At 37.0% G+C, this 19,415-nt stretch overlaps 1 protein-coding gene across 1 annotated transcript in view; it reads right to left on the minus strand.

Annotated features, from left to right (window-relative positions):
- Window positions 1-199: 199 nt before the first annotated feature.
- The window catches only part of SNX3 (sorting nexin 3), a 38,825-nt gene continuing 19,609 nt past the window's right edge, over window positions 200-19,415 (minus strand). The window contains exons 2-4 of the mRNA XM_012651191.1: window positions 10,790-10,885; window positions 2,322-2,446; window positions 200-951 (exon numbers count right to left, since the gene is read on the minus strand). Coding sequence (XP_012506645.1) covers window positions 846-951; window positions 2,322-2,446; window positions 10,790-10,885 — 327 coding nt within the window. The 3' untranslated portion in view covers window positions 200-845. The remainder of the gene's footprint in view (window positions 952-2,321; window positions 2,447-10,789; window positions 10,886-19,415) is intronic.

Raw genomic sequence — 19,415 nt, forward strand, 5'->3', positions numbered from 1 at the left:
TGGAGCACATCACTTTTTTTGTTGCTTAAAAAGAAAATACCCCATTCAAAGGGTGGAAGCATATTTGATATCACCACTGTTTAGAGAGGACTGGAGTTACAGGAATGAGAAGTATATAATTAGTAAATAATCCCTCTCAACAAGTGAGTTAAGTAGTCAAGCCATAGGGAGAAAGAAAAGCTGGAGGCAACACAATCAGTGCATATCAGAAATGCATTTTAATTTTTATTTGAAAACAACTTAAATTTTTAGACAAATGATTTTAGTATATAAATTTGATTTTGTTTTTACAGAATATAAAGATTTCTCTCATTAATCTTCCATGTGAAGGGTTACAAGCCTGAAGGAAGATACCTTCTGCACACAAGTGTGTATCTTACGTGTGTGTGCGGTATTGGAAACCAGTGGTGTAGTGCTCCTACACATAAATTAGGTCAAGTAACATCACGTATTAAAAGGGGGAAAGAGAAATATTCTATTTAATCAGATTCGAGAAGCAATGATGACACAAAAACTGTGCAAATAAGACCAAGTCAGTAACTTTAGTTAGGACATTGCAGATTACATCGGAATAACAAGTTTGTGAGGCTATAGTGTGCACCACATTAAAACAGCAAGGAAGAGCTATTTATATAGAAAGGCTCGAAGGAGAGATTTTTCACTAAGCAAATTAACTTCTTGTCAACTGCCAAAACAAAACAAAACAAAACTGAGCATGAGTGTTAGTATACTGAAGGCATGTTATACCAGTTTCTGTGCAGCATGCTACAAGTTAGTTAAAACTTCTTCACTGGTGCATATGAATCATTCATTAATAGTCACGTTTTGCCTCTTCTTGCCAAGTTTCAGGCATGTCTTATTTTAGATGGAGTATAGCTTTTATCTATTATTTCATCCTGTAAAAACATGTGAAGACAACGTTCATTCTGTGCCAGAGGATGACCAGCGACCCTGAGAACAAAAAACACAAATTTATTCCAATATTTCATAAAAGTGGTAGTGGTGGAGATCAAAACACACATATTTTATGGTTAGGAAGCACGTACAATTTACTGATAATTAGTACTATAATGGACTGCCCATAAGGCTATGCTCTGTCAACTAATGGTATATTTTCTTTCCTTTGGCTCACAAGAGAAATTTAGAACACATTTAATCCCAGACTAACTTTGCACTGCTTCTGGCACACATACACAATTAGCTTCTTTTCATGTTAGTTGGTGTATTCATAAGAAACTTAAATGAATTTTCATGTTAATAGTGAAGCATGTCAATGGGTTCTAAGAATCCATTTTAAAGAGAAGATGGTACAGGATTGGAGTTAGAAATACACTGAAGTTCAATAAAGGCCCCCAAAATTAAAAAACTGGCACAAATGTCCAGGTGAATTTTTGTTTGTTTTTACTTGCTTTTAAAGCTTTCCACCACAGGCTAACCACAAACGCTAGACTGGGCAACCGGACCTCTATTTCGGAATTTTAAAACATCTAATATAGCATTGCCTTCTCCAAAAGGAAAATATGTTCACAGAAAGACAAATGAAGTTTGTGTGCTACAATAGATAATTAAGAGTTAAAGTTCTGTATAACCCTTTCTCTTCTGTTTATTACTCACACATTCAAATCACTAGATAAAATTTAAAATATAAAATATAAGTTTACACAATCATATCCTCTGGGATTTGATTTTACTTGGCCAAACTTAAGACCAATGCACAATTCCAGTGAGCCCTTTCTTGGCAGGACTCTGTTACTTTGGCATTTTAAAAACAGCTAGATTTCAAATGGGAATAAAATTAAAAGCTAAAAAATTAGCCTGAGCTTAGCAAGAGTTTCTAAAGTAAAAGAGAAATAATCCTAAGTCTTCTTAACATTTTCAAAAGAATACATTTTGCCATGAAAATTAAAAATATGTGCCTTTATGCAACACATGCTGATAGTACCTCCATCTGCAATCATCTTGTCTGATTTTATTGTTCATGATAAAACATACCTTAAATCAGAAAGAGTATAAGTAAAACTGTATTTTTTAAATGCTGTAATTTTAAATGTAATTTACATAAATTAACCAAGAAAAACAAACACAAAACTTAGGTCAACACAAAGATACTCATTTTAATCACTCAAGTGTGTTAATATTTATCACATGATATTCAACTTGTCAGATACTTTTATTTTGTTTAAATGATATAAAAAGTTAGGAAATGGCCAAAAGGAAAGCTAACATTACAGTTTTGTTCAACATCTAAATTATTAGTAGTCACCTAAAGTACTCTCAAGACACTGTTCACTCACATACTTCAAGGAATAGAAAGCACTTACTTGTTTATAAATTGCTCCAGCCCTTGCTTCCTTTCCTCAATAAAATTGTCATCAAATATTCCATCATCTCCTCTAAAAGGAAGTTGACGCAAAAATGCCTTTCCAGGGAGCGGGGGAACTACAACCTAAAACAATACCGGGAACAGTTTTTGATCGGGTTGACTAGGTTGTGAAAATTTACAGAGTGTAACATGAACAAAGTACATTCTCACTAAGAGAACCATCCTACTCCCAAACTAATTTAAGTATAAAAGAGTAAAAACATTATATAGAAAAAAGATTTAATGTTTTAGAGGCAAGACACAATCAAATGCAGAATAACCCATCAGACCAAAGCTCCTTAGAGAGCCCAGAGCTTATACCACTTTTCTTGGACTTATCAAAGCACTACTATACAAAGAACATTCACAATACTGAAATAAAGGTTACCAAGCCCCTCAGATACTTTTGATGTCACTCAGGGAAGACAATGCCTTATTGCAACAGAAACTGCTCTGTAACATGGGTAGATAAGAATTCTGTGGTTTCTTCAACCTCTTACCGTCTGCATATAGTCTTTCCTACTTGTGTTTGAGGTGATGACAGAATAATCAACTATATTTGTCACCACTCTTCATTTCCTACACTAAGAAACAAGTCAACTTTCTCCCAAATATCCAAAGATAGCAGGTCTTGCCATCTTTCTCCAAAGACCTGCCATTTCTTCCTCCCCACACTGTAAGAACATCCCAGATTTTCCCCTTCAAAACCTAATCAAGGGTCAAACTCAGGCTGATTTCTCCCTTCTGGGAATTATCTGGAGCTCGAATAATTGTTTCAATTAAATAGCACCTAGCTAATTTATTTCAGAGGTTAGTTTCTCAATCTTAGCTAACGTTTTGAACCAGATAATTCTTTGTACTGGGGTGGGGGGGCTTTTTTGTGCATTCTTTTATTTAGCAGCATCCCTGGCCTCTGCCCACTAGATACAAGTAGCATCCCCCAGTTGAGACAATAAAAAATGTCCCCAGATATTGTCAAATGTCACCTGGGAGGAAAAACCGTCCCTGGTGAAGAACCACCAATCTATCCTATTAATGCCTTCAAATCAAGAACCCTGTCTTAGGTTTCTTATGGTTATTTTAAGAAAAGCTGGGCACATAACAGAAGCTCAATTATCTGTTAGATAACCAACCACTTACCTGGATCCCCATCTAATACCAAAATAGAGAAATGTGAAGGCAAACAATTAGAACAGGAGAAATATAAATAGTAAACTGATACATATACACATATATATGTATTCCTTTCCATCAGTAATACAAATAATATATATTCTAAAAAAGTTAAAACTTTAAATCCTTGATGTAGAGTTTCTATACCTAGGAGTTTATCCAGAAACAAAATTCAATAGGGTTAAAAAAAGGAAAGATCAATTCAACTTCATACAAATCAACAAAAAACCAAAATAACAACAAAAAGGAAACATAAAACACAATGTCCAATGTAAACTCTATAATCTTTTCCTAGGTTTACTCTCCCCATGTGACCAATGCTTAAGACATCTAAGGATTTATCTCCATAAGTTTGCTCTAGTATTCTTGAATCTCTGCCCTATATTAGCATCTGTCAAGTTGAGGGCTAAAATCTGCAAGGACCTTAGAACTGAGAAAGATATCCTGACCATTGAGTTCTGGTAGAATGGCTATCTGGTTGGCAGGAAAAAATATTCGTATCTATACATTTAAAATTGAAAAAAGGAATCTTATTATTTCCATCTATTATTGAAAAAAGGAATCAGTGTATTAAATAAATGGCCACCATTAATTAAGGGTAGAATTTAGCATGAAATTTAAGAAAATAATTGCCATGTGTTATCATATGTAGAGAGAAATTCTTCCTAACATAATATTCAAAGTAGGGCTGGGCGCGGTGGCTCGTGCCTGGAATCCTAGCACTCTAGGAGGCTGAGGCAGGAGGATCACTTGAGGTCAGGAGTCAGAGACCAGTCTGAGCAAGTGCGAGATGCCATCTCTACTAAAAATAGAAAAAATTAGCCAGGTGTGTTGGTTTGAGCCTGTAGTCCCAGCTACTTGCTCGGGAGGTGGAGGTAAGAGGATCGCTTGAGCCCAGGAGTTTGAGGTTGATGTGAGCTAGGCTGACACCACGGCACTCTAGCCCAGTTGACAGAGCTATACTCTGTCTCCAAAAAAAAAAAAAAATCAAAGTAGTCATTCAAACGGATGGTGAGGTTGTAGGCTTAACGATCTACAAAAATCATGAATGGTTTATCTGGCTAAGATTCCAAAGATCCACTTCCACATCACATTATTTTTGCTTAAACAGTCTGAAAAGATCTAAATAGAATTCTGATACCAATGTAAAAGTTGTGAATCCAAAGGTGTGTGTGTGCACGCGGGGTGTGAAGCAACTGGAAGACGCCTGGCGAGCATAACGTACTGAAAGCCACAGCGCACTCGAATGAAAGCTGAAAGGTCCAACCATGATGACCAGTGAACACAGCACGTGTCACTGAGTTTCTAGCTTAGCTTAACAGACCTTAGTTCAAAGTACTTGTAACAAAATAACTTGATTACATTGTTCTTAGGAAAATTGTAATATGAGTAAAACTTTCACATAGGTTGAACTCCCCATGTTAATTGGTCTAATGTTAAATGTGAAGTATTGCACTTTAAAAAAAAAAAATCAAGGGCTGGGCGCGGTGGCTCACGCCTGTAATCCTAGCTCTCTGGGAGGCCGAGGCGGGCGGATTGTTTGAGCTCAGGAGTTCGAAACCAGCCTCAGCAAGAGCGAGACCCCGTCTCTACTAAAAATAGAAAGAAATTAATTGGACAACTAAAAATATATAGAAAAAATTAGCTGGGCATGGTGGTTCATGCCTGTAGTCCCAGCTACTCGGGAGGCTGAGGCAGGAGGATCGCTTGAGCCCAGGAGTTTGAGGTTGCTGTGAGCTAGGATGACGCCATGGCACTCTAGCCGGGGCAACACAGTGAGACTCTGTCTCAAAAAAAAAAAATCAAGGAAGTGAAAAACAAACCATAGAAGGGGAGATTTTTGCAAATCATATATCTGATAAGGAATCTGTAAGAGATTTTGACATGTTCTAGATACAGCCCTGTAACAACAAAGACAATCCAATTAAATAGAGGATTTTAATAAACATTTCTCCATGGATATATAAAAGGCCAGTACGTACACGAAAAGATGACAAACGTTATTAGCCATCAGAGACACGACAAACCAAACCACAATGCAATTACAGATACCAGGGTATCTATAACAAAGACAGGTTTAGCAAGGGTTGGCAAGGATGTGAAGGAACCTGGAAGCCTCAGACATTGTTGGTAGGAATGTAAAATGGCACAGCTGCTTTGGAAAACAGTCTGGCAGTTCCTCAAAAGGTTAAAAAAGAGTTATATGATCTAGCAAGATACTAGTAGGTACATACCCAAGAGAAATGAAACCGTATGTCCAGACAAAAATCTGTGCACCAATGTTAATAGCAGCATTTTATTCATAAAAGCCAAAAAGTAGTAACACAACCTAAATGTCCACCAAATGATTAATGGATAAAATGGTATATATGTATACAACAGAATTATTATTTAGCAAGAAAGAGAAATGAAGTATTGATGCATGTTACAACAGGATGAACCTTGAAAACAGGCTAAATGAAAGAAGCCAGACACAACAGATCACATATTATGTATGTGCTTCCATTTATATGGTATGACCAGAATAGGCAGATCCACAGAGAAAGTAGATTAGTGAGTAGTTGCCTAAGGCTGAGTGAGGAGAAGTTGGGGAGAAATTGGTAATGAATACTAATGAATACTAATGAGTTTCTTTTATCCGGTGACAAGAATGTTCTAAAATTGCTTGTAACGATGGTTGCCCAACTCTGTGAATATACTAAAATTCACTGAATTGTATACTTTAAAAGGGTGAACTGCATGGTATGTGAATTATATCTTAATAAAGCTGTTATTAGAAAAAAAAAAAAGGTATACATTCACCAATGTTTATTAAACATTCCAGGTTGCATGTGCTATATTAAGCAAAGCCCAAAGTCTACCGAGACACTTCTCTAGGATCATAAAAAATTTTGTCATTACTCAAAACTTTTCTAACTTGTTTTGTACATTGAAATGTTCTAACCATTTGTAATTTGTATATTGTGAGCTATAACTCTTTTTAAGCCAGTCAAATTTAGCAGTGGGGGGTTATATACCAACTTTAGAGACACTGATGTTAGGAATTTCTGATAACCTACTATAAGCTATAAGTCTTTATTTCCAAATAGATGATCAAATGTTTCAACCCCATTTGCTGAATTCCTTTCCCCACGGAGTGACACTGTTATTTTTGCTGTGAACTAATTCCCTACAAATACATGGGCCAGCATTTAAACTGTATTACATTCCACTAATCCCTTTGCTCAACCCTAAAGCAACACAGCCACACACTGCATAATCATGTTTCAGTCAACGACGGACCGCATGCGTATACAATGGTGGTCCTACAAAATTATAAAGTTGAAAAATTCCTATTGCCTAGTTACATCTTGATGATCCTGACCCTGGCTAGGGGTCAGGTCAGACCTAGGCTAATGTGTGCGTGTATCTTGGTTTTAAACAAAAAAGTTTAAAAAGAAAAAATTAAAATAGAAAAAAGCTTATAGAAAGGAAATATTTTTGTATAGCTGTTCCACATTGTTCGTGTTTTAAGGTAAGTGTTATTACAAAACAGTCAAAGTTATTTTACAAGTTTATATGGGCCGGCGCAGCGGCCCACACCTGTAATCCTAGCACTTTGGGAGGCGGAGGGGGGAGGATTGCTTGAGGCCAGTAGTTCAAGACCAGCCTGAGCAAGAGTAAGATCCTGTCTCTACAAAAAATAGAAAAATTAGCCAGGTGTCATGGCATGCGCCTGTAGTCCCAGCTACTCAGGAGGCTGAGGCAGGAGGATCCCTTGAGACCAGGAGTTGGAGGCTGCAGTGAGCTATGATGTTGCCACTGCACTCTACCCAGGGCAACAGAGAGAGAGACACTGTTTCAAAAAAAAAAGTTTATAAAGTAAAAAAATTACAATAACCTAACTAAGGTTAATTTATCATTGAAGAAAAAACTTTATAAACTTAGTGCAGCCTAAATGTACAGTATTTATAAAGTCTATAAGAGCGTACAGTAATGTCCTAGGGCTTTCACATTTACTCACCACTCAATGACTTCACCCAGAGCAACTTCCAGTACTACAAGCTCCATTCAAGGTATATACCCTATACAGACGTACCATTTTTATCTCTTTATTTTTACTGTACCTATTCTATGTTTAGATATATAAACACCTCCCACTGTGTTACAATTGACTATGGTATTCAGTACAGTAACATGATGTATAGGTTTGCAGCCCAGGAGTAATAAGGCTATGCTATATAGCCTAGGTGTGTGGTAGCCTATATCATCTAGGTTTGTACTGTGAGTACACTCTATGATGTCTTCACAACGAAATCACCTAAGGATACTTTTTCTAGAACATATCCCTATCATTAAGCAACACATGACTATACCACACTTTTTTCTTAACCTTTTATGTTTTCTTTTAGGTCTTTTTCCATTGGCTAGAGCCGTCAATGTTATGTTAAACAGTAGTGGTGATACCAGGCATCTCTGTCTTATTTCTTTTTTCTTTTTTTTTTTTGAGACAGAGCCTCACTCTTTTGCCTGGGCTAGAGTGCTGTGGCGTCAGCCTGGCTCACGGCAACCTCAAACTCCTGGGCTCAAGCAATCCTCCTGCCTCAGCCTCCCGAGTAGCTGGGACTACAGGCATGTGCCACCATGCCCGGCTAATTTTTTCTCTATATATATATATTTAGTTGTCCAGATCATTTCTTTCTATTTTTTTAGTAGAGACGGTCTTGCTTTTGTTCAGGCTGGTCTCGAACTCCTGACCTTGAGTGATCCACCCGCCTCAGCTTCCCAGAGTGCTAGGATTACAGGTGTGAGCCATGGCACCCAGCCCCTGTCTTTTTTCTGATCCTGTAGAGAATGCATCTAAAGTTTTTCCTTTGAGTAAGGTGCTTTATGGGCCTTGGAAATAAAGACTCCTAGTTGTTCACTATAATCCAATCATACCTTCTTTCATGGTGTCTTAGTTCAATTTCCCTAGAAAACAGAACTGAAGGCAGAAGTTTACATGCTAACACTCTACTGGAGAGAAGCAATCCCAGGGAAGCAAAAGCCAAGGGAGTGAGGCAGGAAAGGGGGAAAGCAAATACAAATAGATTACCAAGCTGGCCAACAGCTTCACAATGGCAGCAGCTGGAACTCCAGAAAGGCTGTTAAAATGACTGAGTCTTAAAACAGTTTGATAGGTTAAAAAGGAGAGCATTGCTTCTGCTGGCTTCCTCCCATGTCCTACCTCTCAGTGGTAGAGGTTAGCCCCAGGAGGCCTTAATACCCTGCATGCTTGGATTCAGCACTCAGTCCCTCAGTAGCTTCTAGGAAACTTAGAAACTCTGTAGGCCCAATCTGGCCAGTGCACATGTTGGGGGTCCCTGGACTATGGGAGCAGGACTGCTGCCAAGCACACACTGAAGAAATGCCAGATGATGATTCAGCATGACTCACCCAGGTTTTCTCTCCTTGATCATGGTCTTTACGGCAGCAGTCCCAAACCTTTTTTGTACCAGGGACTGTTTTCATGGAAGACAACTTTTCCATGGATGAGGGGGAAGATAGTTTCAGGATGATTCAAGCACATTACATTTATTGTGCACTTTATTTCTATTATTACATTATAATATATAATAATTATACAACTCACCATAGGTTGGGGACCCCTGCTATGGCCCCTGGAATGGCATGAGCTACTACAAGGGTCACCCTTGCAAGTGTTCCACGTTTTTTAATTACTATAGCCTTAAGATATGCTCTGATATCTGGCAAAACAAACCTCTGCTCACTATATATTACAAATCATTTTTGGCTATTCTGGAGCTTTCTCTGATTCTAAAGATCTTATATAAATCTGTAAGTTTATATAAAGACCCCCATTGAGATTTCTTTTAAAATTTATGATTTTATGAATAAGCAATGAAATACTGCCTTATTCCTTTCAGATTTCTGCTAAAATGTCACCTATGAGTGAGGCCTTCCCTTGCACCCTATATAAGATTATCTCTCCTGGCACTTCCTATCCCCCCACCATTTTTTTACAAGAGCTTATCATCATCTGATGTACTATATATTTTACATTTTTCCCCTGCCTTCTCTTCACCACTACCCTGGATTTACCTAATAGAATGTAAACACCATAAAAGAGGGGACCTTAATTTGTTCACAGCTCTATCTGTAACTCCTAAAACACAAAGATTTAACTTTCAAATGTTTGTAGAATAAATGAATCTTCAAAAGCAAATATTCCAAACCAGGGATGTACTATTTCTCTCTTTATTAAGGTCTTTTGCCTTTCAGTAAAGTTTTAGAGTTTTCTTTACATGCATTTTATATTTCTAGTTTCACTCATAAGTATTTTATGTTTTGATATTCTTTAAAGATTTTTTCCTTTACGCTTCTGATAGAATGTTATGGTTTGTGTATGCTGGTCTCATATTCAGCCACATGTATTTGGTTATGGATTTTTCCTTCCATTTCCAGCTCTAAGCTGGACTTAGGAAATGAGCACAACCTGGCCTTAACTTTGTTAAGGACTCCTACCATACCCCACTTCTTTCTACTACTTTCTGGTCACAAAATAACTTTCCATCATTCTGAGCATGCCATGCTCTTCCACGACTCCATGCCTCTGATGTCATCCTGAAGTATGGCTGAAATGAGGGACGTTAGAGTAAGATGTTGCTCTAATTTATTTTGAAGCCAAAGCCAAATTTTTTTCTAAGAAAAGACAACTGTCAGCAAAGCACATAACACAAATTGCAGGTAGTATCCCATTAATGGATCATGGCTATCATTTAAAAAGCTAATCTGAAAAATATCAGCATGTATCACACAGAGTAAGGTAATTATTGTTTTATGAAACTTCTGTTATATGTACATATGTGTGATGATGAAAAAAATTTATTTTGAGTCAATAAAACCAAATTAGAAATACACTGACATGAGATGTATTGAGGAAGAGAAACTTGGCAAGGGTTGTGGAGAAGGGAAGATGAAATAGGAACATGAGGGAAAGGAAGGAAGTAATAGCAAGAAGGTTCTAAGACGTTAAGTGTTATTCAAATGTGAGTCAGCAAAGGCCTCAATTGGGCCATTAAAGTAGCTAAGATAAAGAGTTCTAATAAAAAATTACAGACTCTTCCCCCATGAAATAAGATGAAATTGAACTATTTGAAAAAAAGAAATCATATTTTCTTTTACCCACTTTGTTCAAGATAAATTTCCTGAGAAGTCTTAAATATCAAAATTTGGAATGTTTTGCTTTAAAGTTGCATTACAAATAATTCTTACCTTGCTTTCCCTTTCTAATTCACTTCTCAGCCATTCAAAGTCACTGTATCTTCTTCTCACAGTAGATTCCTTCAGCTTGAAAATAGGGAGATTTGTCTGAAACAAAAAAAGTTCATCTGAAATTGAAGCACATTAAGAAAATTTCGGCCGGGCATGGTGGCTCATGCCTGTAATCCTAGCATTCTGGGAGGCCGAGGCGGGAGGATCGCTCAAGGTCAGGAGTTTGAGACCAGCCTGAGCCAAGAGCGAGACCCCGTCTCTACTATAAATAGAAAGAAATTAGCCAAACAACTAACAATAGAAAAAATTAGCCAGGCACAGTAGTGTGTGCCTGTAGTACCAGCTACCGGGAGGCTGAGGCAGGAGGATCGCTTGAGCCCAGGAGTTTGAGGTTGCAGCGAGCTAGGTTGACACCATGGCACTCTAGCCTAGGCAAGAAAGTGAGACTCTGTCTCAAAAAAAAAAAAAAAAGAAAACTTCAAAAAAAGTGTGTGCGCGCACATGCGCATGTGTAAATCTAGGTTTGTCAAATTGATAACATAGCAAGTTTGGTTACTTTAACATAAGAAATCATGAAGTTATTAACATTTTACCTACATATTACAAAATAAAATTTTGCTGGTTGTTAAAATGTGTTATTTACACTAGAATACAACTTTCAAAATGCACCTTTATGTGTATGCTTTTCGATGTCGTTCTGCCTGAGGTTATTTACCTAAATATAGGTCATTTTTTCCTTATTATTTTACTGAACTATAAAAACGTCAAGTGGCCTGGGGTGAGAAAAGGCTGGCTCTAACTGCTATCCAGCTTAGCTAGTATCTTGGCAAGCAGTCCTCATAAGGGAAACAGACCATACCTACTTTTAAGTGAAACATAAATATGTTGTTATTAAGACCAAATTAGATCTTGCATAATGAAAGAAATGAATAAAGCATTCTTAATGGTCTTCTAAAAAAAAATATACCAAAAAGAGCGAGGAAAGTGTTGCAATGTCTGTACTTTTACCACTAGTAGAAAATTAAGAGTCACACTCGGTAGACCAGGTTCATAAATCCAGAGCTTTACAGGCAAAAGGCAAGTTTAAGAACTGAAAACATAATGCCCGGTACGTTGCAGTCACATCGGATTGTAAGAAAGTTTTTGGAAACTTTGTAAGATTGCAAAGGCTACTTGTTGCCACTTCTGTCAACTTCTAAAATTAAAATGACAAGAAAGATTTCTATTAAATATCACCTACTGGATCCCTTTTAAGGAAAAATTATGTTACCAAGTCCAATAAAAAATGATTAGTGACTGGCCAGGCATGGTGGCTCATGCCTGTAATCCCAGCACTTCCGTGAGACGAGGAGGATTGCCTGAGGCCAGGAGTTTGAGACTAGTCTGGGCAATACAGCAAGACACTGTCTCTAAAAAAAAAAACCATTAAAAAAAAATTAGCCAGATATGGTTAGCATATGTCTGTAGTCCCAGCTACATGGGAGGCTGAGGCATGAGGATGGCTTGAGTTCAGGAGTTCGAGGTTACAAAATGAGCTGTGATTGGGCTACTGCACTCCAGCCTTGGCAAGAGTGAGACTCTGTCTCCAACACAAAAAACAAAACAAAACAAAAGGTTAAGGACTAACATTTACCGTCAAGAATAGATTTTAAAATGTGAGTAATATTACAAAGTCTGTAGGAGACAGAAATAATCTAACACAATTAATGCCATATCCCACCAAAAATGCTATTAATACCATATATTCTCTTAGATTGTATTTTGTCCTTAATCCAGTCTTTGTACTTGTAGAACTGCAAACTGTTTTACTGCTGGGGGGAAAAAAAAGTTAAGTGCCACCTGAAGGAAAGACTGGCTTCCCACTTTGTATACAGCGACATTATCATCTTGAAAAATTCACTTGTAAGAAAATTCCACTCATTTGTTTACCTTAATGCCACTGGTAAATAGCTGTCATTCAGCAAAAGAAAAGCTTTTTATTCAGGACCTTAAATCCATTTTGTAGTGGTCAATTTTTTCCAAAGTGTATTAACTTCTCTATGTTGTATACCTTACAGCTTAGAATCTTCTACAGATGCTACTGGGCATAACAGTGTATAGGTTTCAAACATGAAACCAAATCTCACATGAGGTTTAAAAGCACTTGAATTTTCTTTCCCAGGTAACCACATTTGTTCATTGTATTAATGACTAAGAGCAAAATTGCACCTAACAAGCCTCTTATTATACTAAAAGTCAAGCTTATATTTAAAGATGCTGGCTTGTTATACAGAGAGGGTATTCTCATTCCCCACAGGGAATAAAATTAGGTCCCCTGGAGAGTAGGATGATAATTCCCAGAAAGAAAGCAATGGATTACTTCTCTCTAATTTCATCCATTGGCTTTTTAACCAAGCTCACCCTTCCGCATTAAAATATTAAGTCTTTGTAAGTGTCTAAAGATAGAAAGGCCTTTACAGAGTTGAGTGTTTTCTGCAGGTGAGATTTTACATTTTGAATTCCCTCCTCTCAAATTACTCTACAAAAGGGATTAACTGCTCTCTTTATTCAATATGTTAAGATCAAGCCTGTGAAAAGAGTTCCCTAAGAATTTTCATACTTCTGGGTACGGAAGTCTATAAAGTTAATCTCTGAAACAACATATCAAGCTTACAGGTACAATGTTGAGGGAAGAGTGCCAATTCAGCTCATTTTACCTTCCATTTTCCCTTTTGAACTTTTGACACAATCATGATTATATCTGATTCACTCTAATAAAAAGAGGGTTGGGAAAGGGGAAAGTCCGTTCCCTTCTATAATTAGCTAACAGTTTGATAGATTATATATTTTAAAAAGGATCACGGGAAGTTTAAGAAAATTATTTTATTTAGTTTTCTTAGCTGGCTATGATTTCTCTTTTTGTATGAGGCCTGCTTCAGAGTTTTGGTTTTGATATAGTCACATTAAGAAATTCTTTTTTTTTTTTGAGACAGGGTCTCCCTCTGTTGCCCTGGTTGGAGTACAGTGGTGAGATCAGAGCTCACTGCAGACTTGAACTCCTGGGCTCAAACAATTCTCCCACCTCAGTCTTTGGAATAGCTGGGACTACAGGCGCACACCACTGCCCGGCTAATTTTTATGTTTTGTAGAAATGGGGGTCTCACTATGTTACCCAGGCTGGTCTCAAGAGATCCTCTCACCTCCGCTTCGCAAAGTGCTAGGATTACAGGCGTAATCCTTGCTAAGAAATTCTTAATATTATCTTCCCAACACATTTAGAGTCATAGGTTTGGCTGTAAAATGTCTTCCTGATCATTACAAAGACTTCTAATTCAACTTACTTGAGAAAAATAAGTGAAAAATGCTGAGGTTTTTTTGTTTAGGCTACTGAACTATCACTGTTGATTATAAACTCTGTGATTGCTCACTTTCACTATTTAACTTTTATAAAACGAAGAGAGAATACAAGTATTTTTTTCTCTACACTTTTGGGAGGAGTCAACTATTATTTACTGAACATCTATAAAAGGGCAGAGTGCTAGATAAGGTGGGGAATCATTATTCATAATGATGAATAAAATGTAGTCTTGGCCCTTATGAAAGCTAATAATATACCAAGGAGGTTACAAAATAAGCATATAAAAAGTTGAATTTATGAACTTAAAAATACCATAAACAAGTTTGAAAGACAAAAGAACAAGTTATGCACCAATATTTGCAACATAAAACAGAGGGATAATTTTATTAAAATGCCAGCCTGAGCAAGAGCGAGATCCCGTCTCTACTAAAAATAGAAAGAAATTAGCCAGACAACAAAAAATATATAGAAAAAATTAGCCAGGCATGGTGGCGCATGCCTGTAGTCCCAGCTACTCGAGAGGCTGAGGCAGTAGGATTGCTTGAGCCCAGGAGTTTGAGGTTGCTGTGAGCCAGGCTGGCGCCATGGCACTCTAGCCTGGGAAACAGAACAAGACTCTTTCTCAAAAAAAAAAAATTTTTTTTTATTAAAATGTAAAGAAACTTAGAAGCCAGTGAGAGATAAAGATGAACAAACTGACAGCCCAGCGTGCAGTGGCTCTCGCCTGTAGTCCCAGCAACTCAGGAGGCTGAGGCGGGAGGACTGCTTGAGCCCAGGCTGTAGTGTGCTAACACAGCACCTATAAATAACCACTGCACCTTAGCCTGGGCAACATAGTGAGACCCCATGAAACAAACAAACAACAAAAACCCAACCAGAACATAGAAAAGCCAGTGGACAATGATGTTCAATTTCACTCACACAAGAAGCACTTGTTAAAACAGTAATATCCCATTTTCACTTACCAGATAGGCAAATATTAAACTGTAATAGCCAGTTATTGGTGGGGGTAGAGAGGCACACACTAATGTTCTATATTAGAGTAGTGGTTAAAAGTCCAGATGCTGTATAGGTTCAAATCCCAGCAATGACACTTAGCTAGATGACTTGGGAAAGTTAATCTGTTTCTCAATTTGCACTCTATATAAAGTGGGGATAATAAATAGTGTGAAAGTATATTGAAATAGATGGCTGAGAAGTTAAAGTAACCTAGATGATTTGTTTTCTACTATTTTGGAAGTCATACAAAGGATAATTATTTTAAAATAAATTAGACTTGTAATGCCAGAAGGCCATGTTCTTGTAATCTTATCTAAGGCAGCTGTTGTAGTGATTAAATGAGGTAATACATGTACATTTGCTAAGAATTGTACCTAGCACACAATAATTGCATGGTAAGTCTACATTTTTTTTTACATTATTTCTTTTATGTCTTTTTATTAAACTTTTAAATTTGGCAAAAAGTTCTAAAATAGTAAACTCTCCTATACCTTTAACCGATTGTTCTTGTTATACTTGCTTTGTAAATCTTTTACACGGTTATTTTTGAACCACTTGAGAGTAAGTTGAAGACATTATAACCCTTTATTACTAAGTACTTTAATATACATTTCCTAAGGAGGACATTATTCTCTGATATAACCTCAGAACAAGGACCAAATACAGGACATTTAACACGATATACAGTCCATATTCAAATTTTGCAGTATCCTTTATAACTTTTTAAAAACCAAATCCAATCAAGAATCAAGCACTGCCTCTGGTTATCTCTTTAGTCACCTTCAATCTATAACACCCTGTTTGGCCTCCCCTCCCCCCTGCCACCTTTTTGCCATTCAAGACATTGACAATAAAGAGTTCAGGACAGCAATTTAAGCTATATTTTTTTTCTGTCCCTTTACCCCAGCTTCTTCAGACACCCCTCCCTCCTCAGAACCCTGCCCTCTGAGCTATATTCTACATTTGGGTTGTCTTGTTTCCTCAAGACCAGTTCCATATTATGGATTTTTGGAAGGAATGTTGATGTCTTCTGAGGGCATCACATCAGAAGGCACGTGATGTCAATTTGTTCCATTATTAGACCACTTGGTTAAGGTGAGGCAACCCAGATATCTCCAATATAGTTACCTTTTTTCCTCTTATAATACCCTTTTCTTATTTTTTTTCTTTTCTTTTAAAGACAGGGTCTTCCTATGTTGCCCAAGTTGGAATGCAGTGCCACAATCACAGCTCACGGCAGCCTCAAACTCCCAGACTAAAGTGATCCTCTTGCCTTAGCCTCCTGAGTACCTGGGACTACAGGCGCATGCCACTATGCCTAGCTAATTTTTAAATTTTTTTGTAGACATGGGGTTTTGCTATGTGCCCCAGGCTGGTCTTGAACTCCTGGCCTCAAGTGATCCTCCTGCCTCGGCCTTCCAAAGTGCTGGGATTATAGGTGTAAGCCACTGCATCCAGGCTTTTTTCTTATTCTTGAAGCTGTCCTTCATAATAAAATTTAGAATTTGCCTAGCTAAATTCAAAACTTACAAAACTATCAGAGCACAGAATGAATTCTGCTTCTTGGAGAATTCATATTTCTAGGTGAAGTTATTTACTTGACTTTAGCCATTACGAGAAAGAGTGGTTTATTGCAGAAAAGTCCCACTCCCTGCCAAACATAGTGTGAATATGTAGATGTGTAAGTACATTAGGTTCACAATTTGTTGATTTAATAAACAGAATACCATGGTTTATAGTCTACTTGGCTAGAATGAAGCAATTGATATTTGCACTTGCCCTATGAGAAATTCAGGGCCATTCTCAAGCTTCTGTGTATCTTGCCTTTTAATTTGTAAGATGAGAATTTATTATGCTTAGCTCATGAAAAAGTGATGGACTAATTACAAGATCCTAGGACATTCAGAAAACTAGAAAACAACAAGACTAAAAACCTGAACAGAATTGTTCAATATTATTATGTTGCTGTTTATGTGCTCTAATAACATATCGGAAACAAAACTCCAAAGAAATGAAATGTTAAAAGAGATGTCTATATGCCTGATACTTTTATATAAACTACTGTTTATATAAAAGAGAAACCAGTGGTTTTCTACAAACAATATTACTAGTCAAACAGGGTAAGATCACCAGGAATACACATGGACATTATATTCTCAAGAACAGATTTTTAAAACCACAGTATAGAGGTCTAAAACAAGTACTCCCTTCAAATCTAGGCACAGGAAACTGCCACATTTTTCGTCTCCAAAGGCTCTTATACATTTACACAGACTGACCTATTAAAGTCAGCAGCTCACAGACATCCTATATGTTACCTGATTATCACTGATAGCCAAGCAGAAAACCAAGCCTCAAAATGTGATCACCTGAATATAGCTTAACAATAGATATTTAAAAAATGTTTACTAGGTGTTTCTAGTATTTCTTCAGATAGTGTCACGTGTACATTTGAAAAGAGACTGGCAACAACATCAAAAGTATACTCAATAGGCCATACTCTATTCAACCAATCCTAAGAGATGTAAATGAATGCCCCACTACAGTTCTCATTAAACAGTTGCATTTCTCCAAATATCTACATCTAGAGATAAAAGATAAACTGAGAAGTGCTTAAGCTATTACCTCGCCCTTCAGTACTTTTGATACTTATTTTACCCAATCTGGAACAGCATGAATAACTGGAGATATGGTTTATAACCTAGATGAACTCATAATATAGCTGGGGAGAAGTCATTTAAATGAAGAATAAGCTTTTAGTCTGGAGAACCTTTGAAATGTAGATTGTCACTAAGCCAAAGTATTTAATTTCTTTCTTTCTTTTTTCAAAAAATAAGGACACGGCCTTCCAGTGATACAATTCCCCATTATTTCACAGGAAGTCTCCTTTATGGTATAATTTCCAAAACAGTAGAGAAGAAATTATCTAGACTAGTTTAATGCATAAACCAAATAATTCCATATACTTGTCTGACTTTGTCCATATTCTTTATTTATGAATTAGCAACACGACTCATTTGTGAGTGCACACAAGGTTTTCAACGAGCAACCTTTAATGGAATTGTGCAGTAATGATTCTATTGTTAAAAAAATTCATTCATAACACTTCATGAACATTTACATAATCCTACAGGCTTATGCGGAAAGATCACTGCCTATTAATAGCCTAAGAACTTTTTTGGACAATTTCATAAGTGCAAAACTATGTTCTGTATCTTCACAATTTGCCTAATCCTAAGACTCACACCTCTCAAATAACACCACCTAGAAAATTTCATTCAATTGGTCTAGACTGCAAAATCTAAACATCAGTATTTTTAAGTGATTCTAAAGTGCAGCCAGAGTCAAGAACCAAATAAATACAATAAATACCTCAATAGACCTCTAAGAATATATATCAATAAATAACTTAATAAACCTCTAAGAACAGTTTGTCACCTATATTATAAAAGTACAGAGCTGAGCTGTTTCTTTGAAGCATGAAGTATTACCTAGAAAACTATAAAAAAACATGAAAACAAATGTTTAATGAGTCTTAATTTCCTATGACATGAGTGATACATATATTAATAAACTCCTTTCTCTTCTAGTCAGAGTGATTAGCTATAATAAGAGCAACTAGACAATGATATTAAACACTATACACATGCATGCTTTAAATTTGCAGATTGACAGCAGTGTCATTACAATACTTTATTCCTTTCATAAAGCCCCACAAAGAGTGATTATTGTTCTAATAGCTTGACAGTACTCACATCACTAACATAAAAATATTCTTTTTATTAGCAACAGAAAGTAACTCTTTGTCTAAGAATCCTCACAATAAACCATGGCTAACAGCACAGGTCCCAATAGAAGGTGCAACCTGCCAGCAAAGGTTTCAATACACAATCAGGTCAGCACAATTTAAAATACTTTCTAGCCAGCATACCCTCTCTAATTGTTACATATAATCAGTATTTGAGGTAGGGCTGGAGAGCTGGATATTCTGGTACTTTCCCCCATAAGTTAACGTTCATTTCTGGGTACTTTGCCTAGCCTACTTTCTCCCCATACTTCCCACACCTTGCTTTCTCCTCTGAATTGTTAGATTTTTTTTGTTTTTTTTGGAGACAGTCTCGCTCTGTTGCCTGGGCTAGAGTGCCGTGGCATCAGCCTAGCTCACGGCAATCTCAAACTCCTGGGCTTAAGCAATCCTTCTGCCTCAGTCTCCCGAGTAGCTGGAACTACAGGCATGCGCCACCACGCCCGGCTAATTTTTTTCTATATATATTTTTTAGTTGTCCAGAT

Source organism: Propithecus coquereli, unplaced genomic scaffold (assembly GCF_000956105.1).
Source record: "Propithecus coquereli isolate 6110/MARCELLA unplaced genomic scaffold, Pcoq_1.0 Scaffold35, whole genome shotgun sequence".
NCBI lineage: Eukaryota > Metazoa > Chordata > Mammalia > Primates > Indriidae > Propithecus > Propithecus coquereli.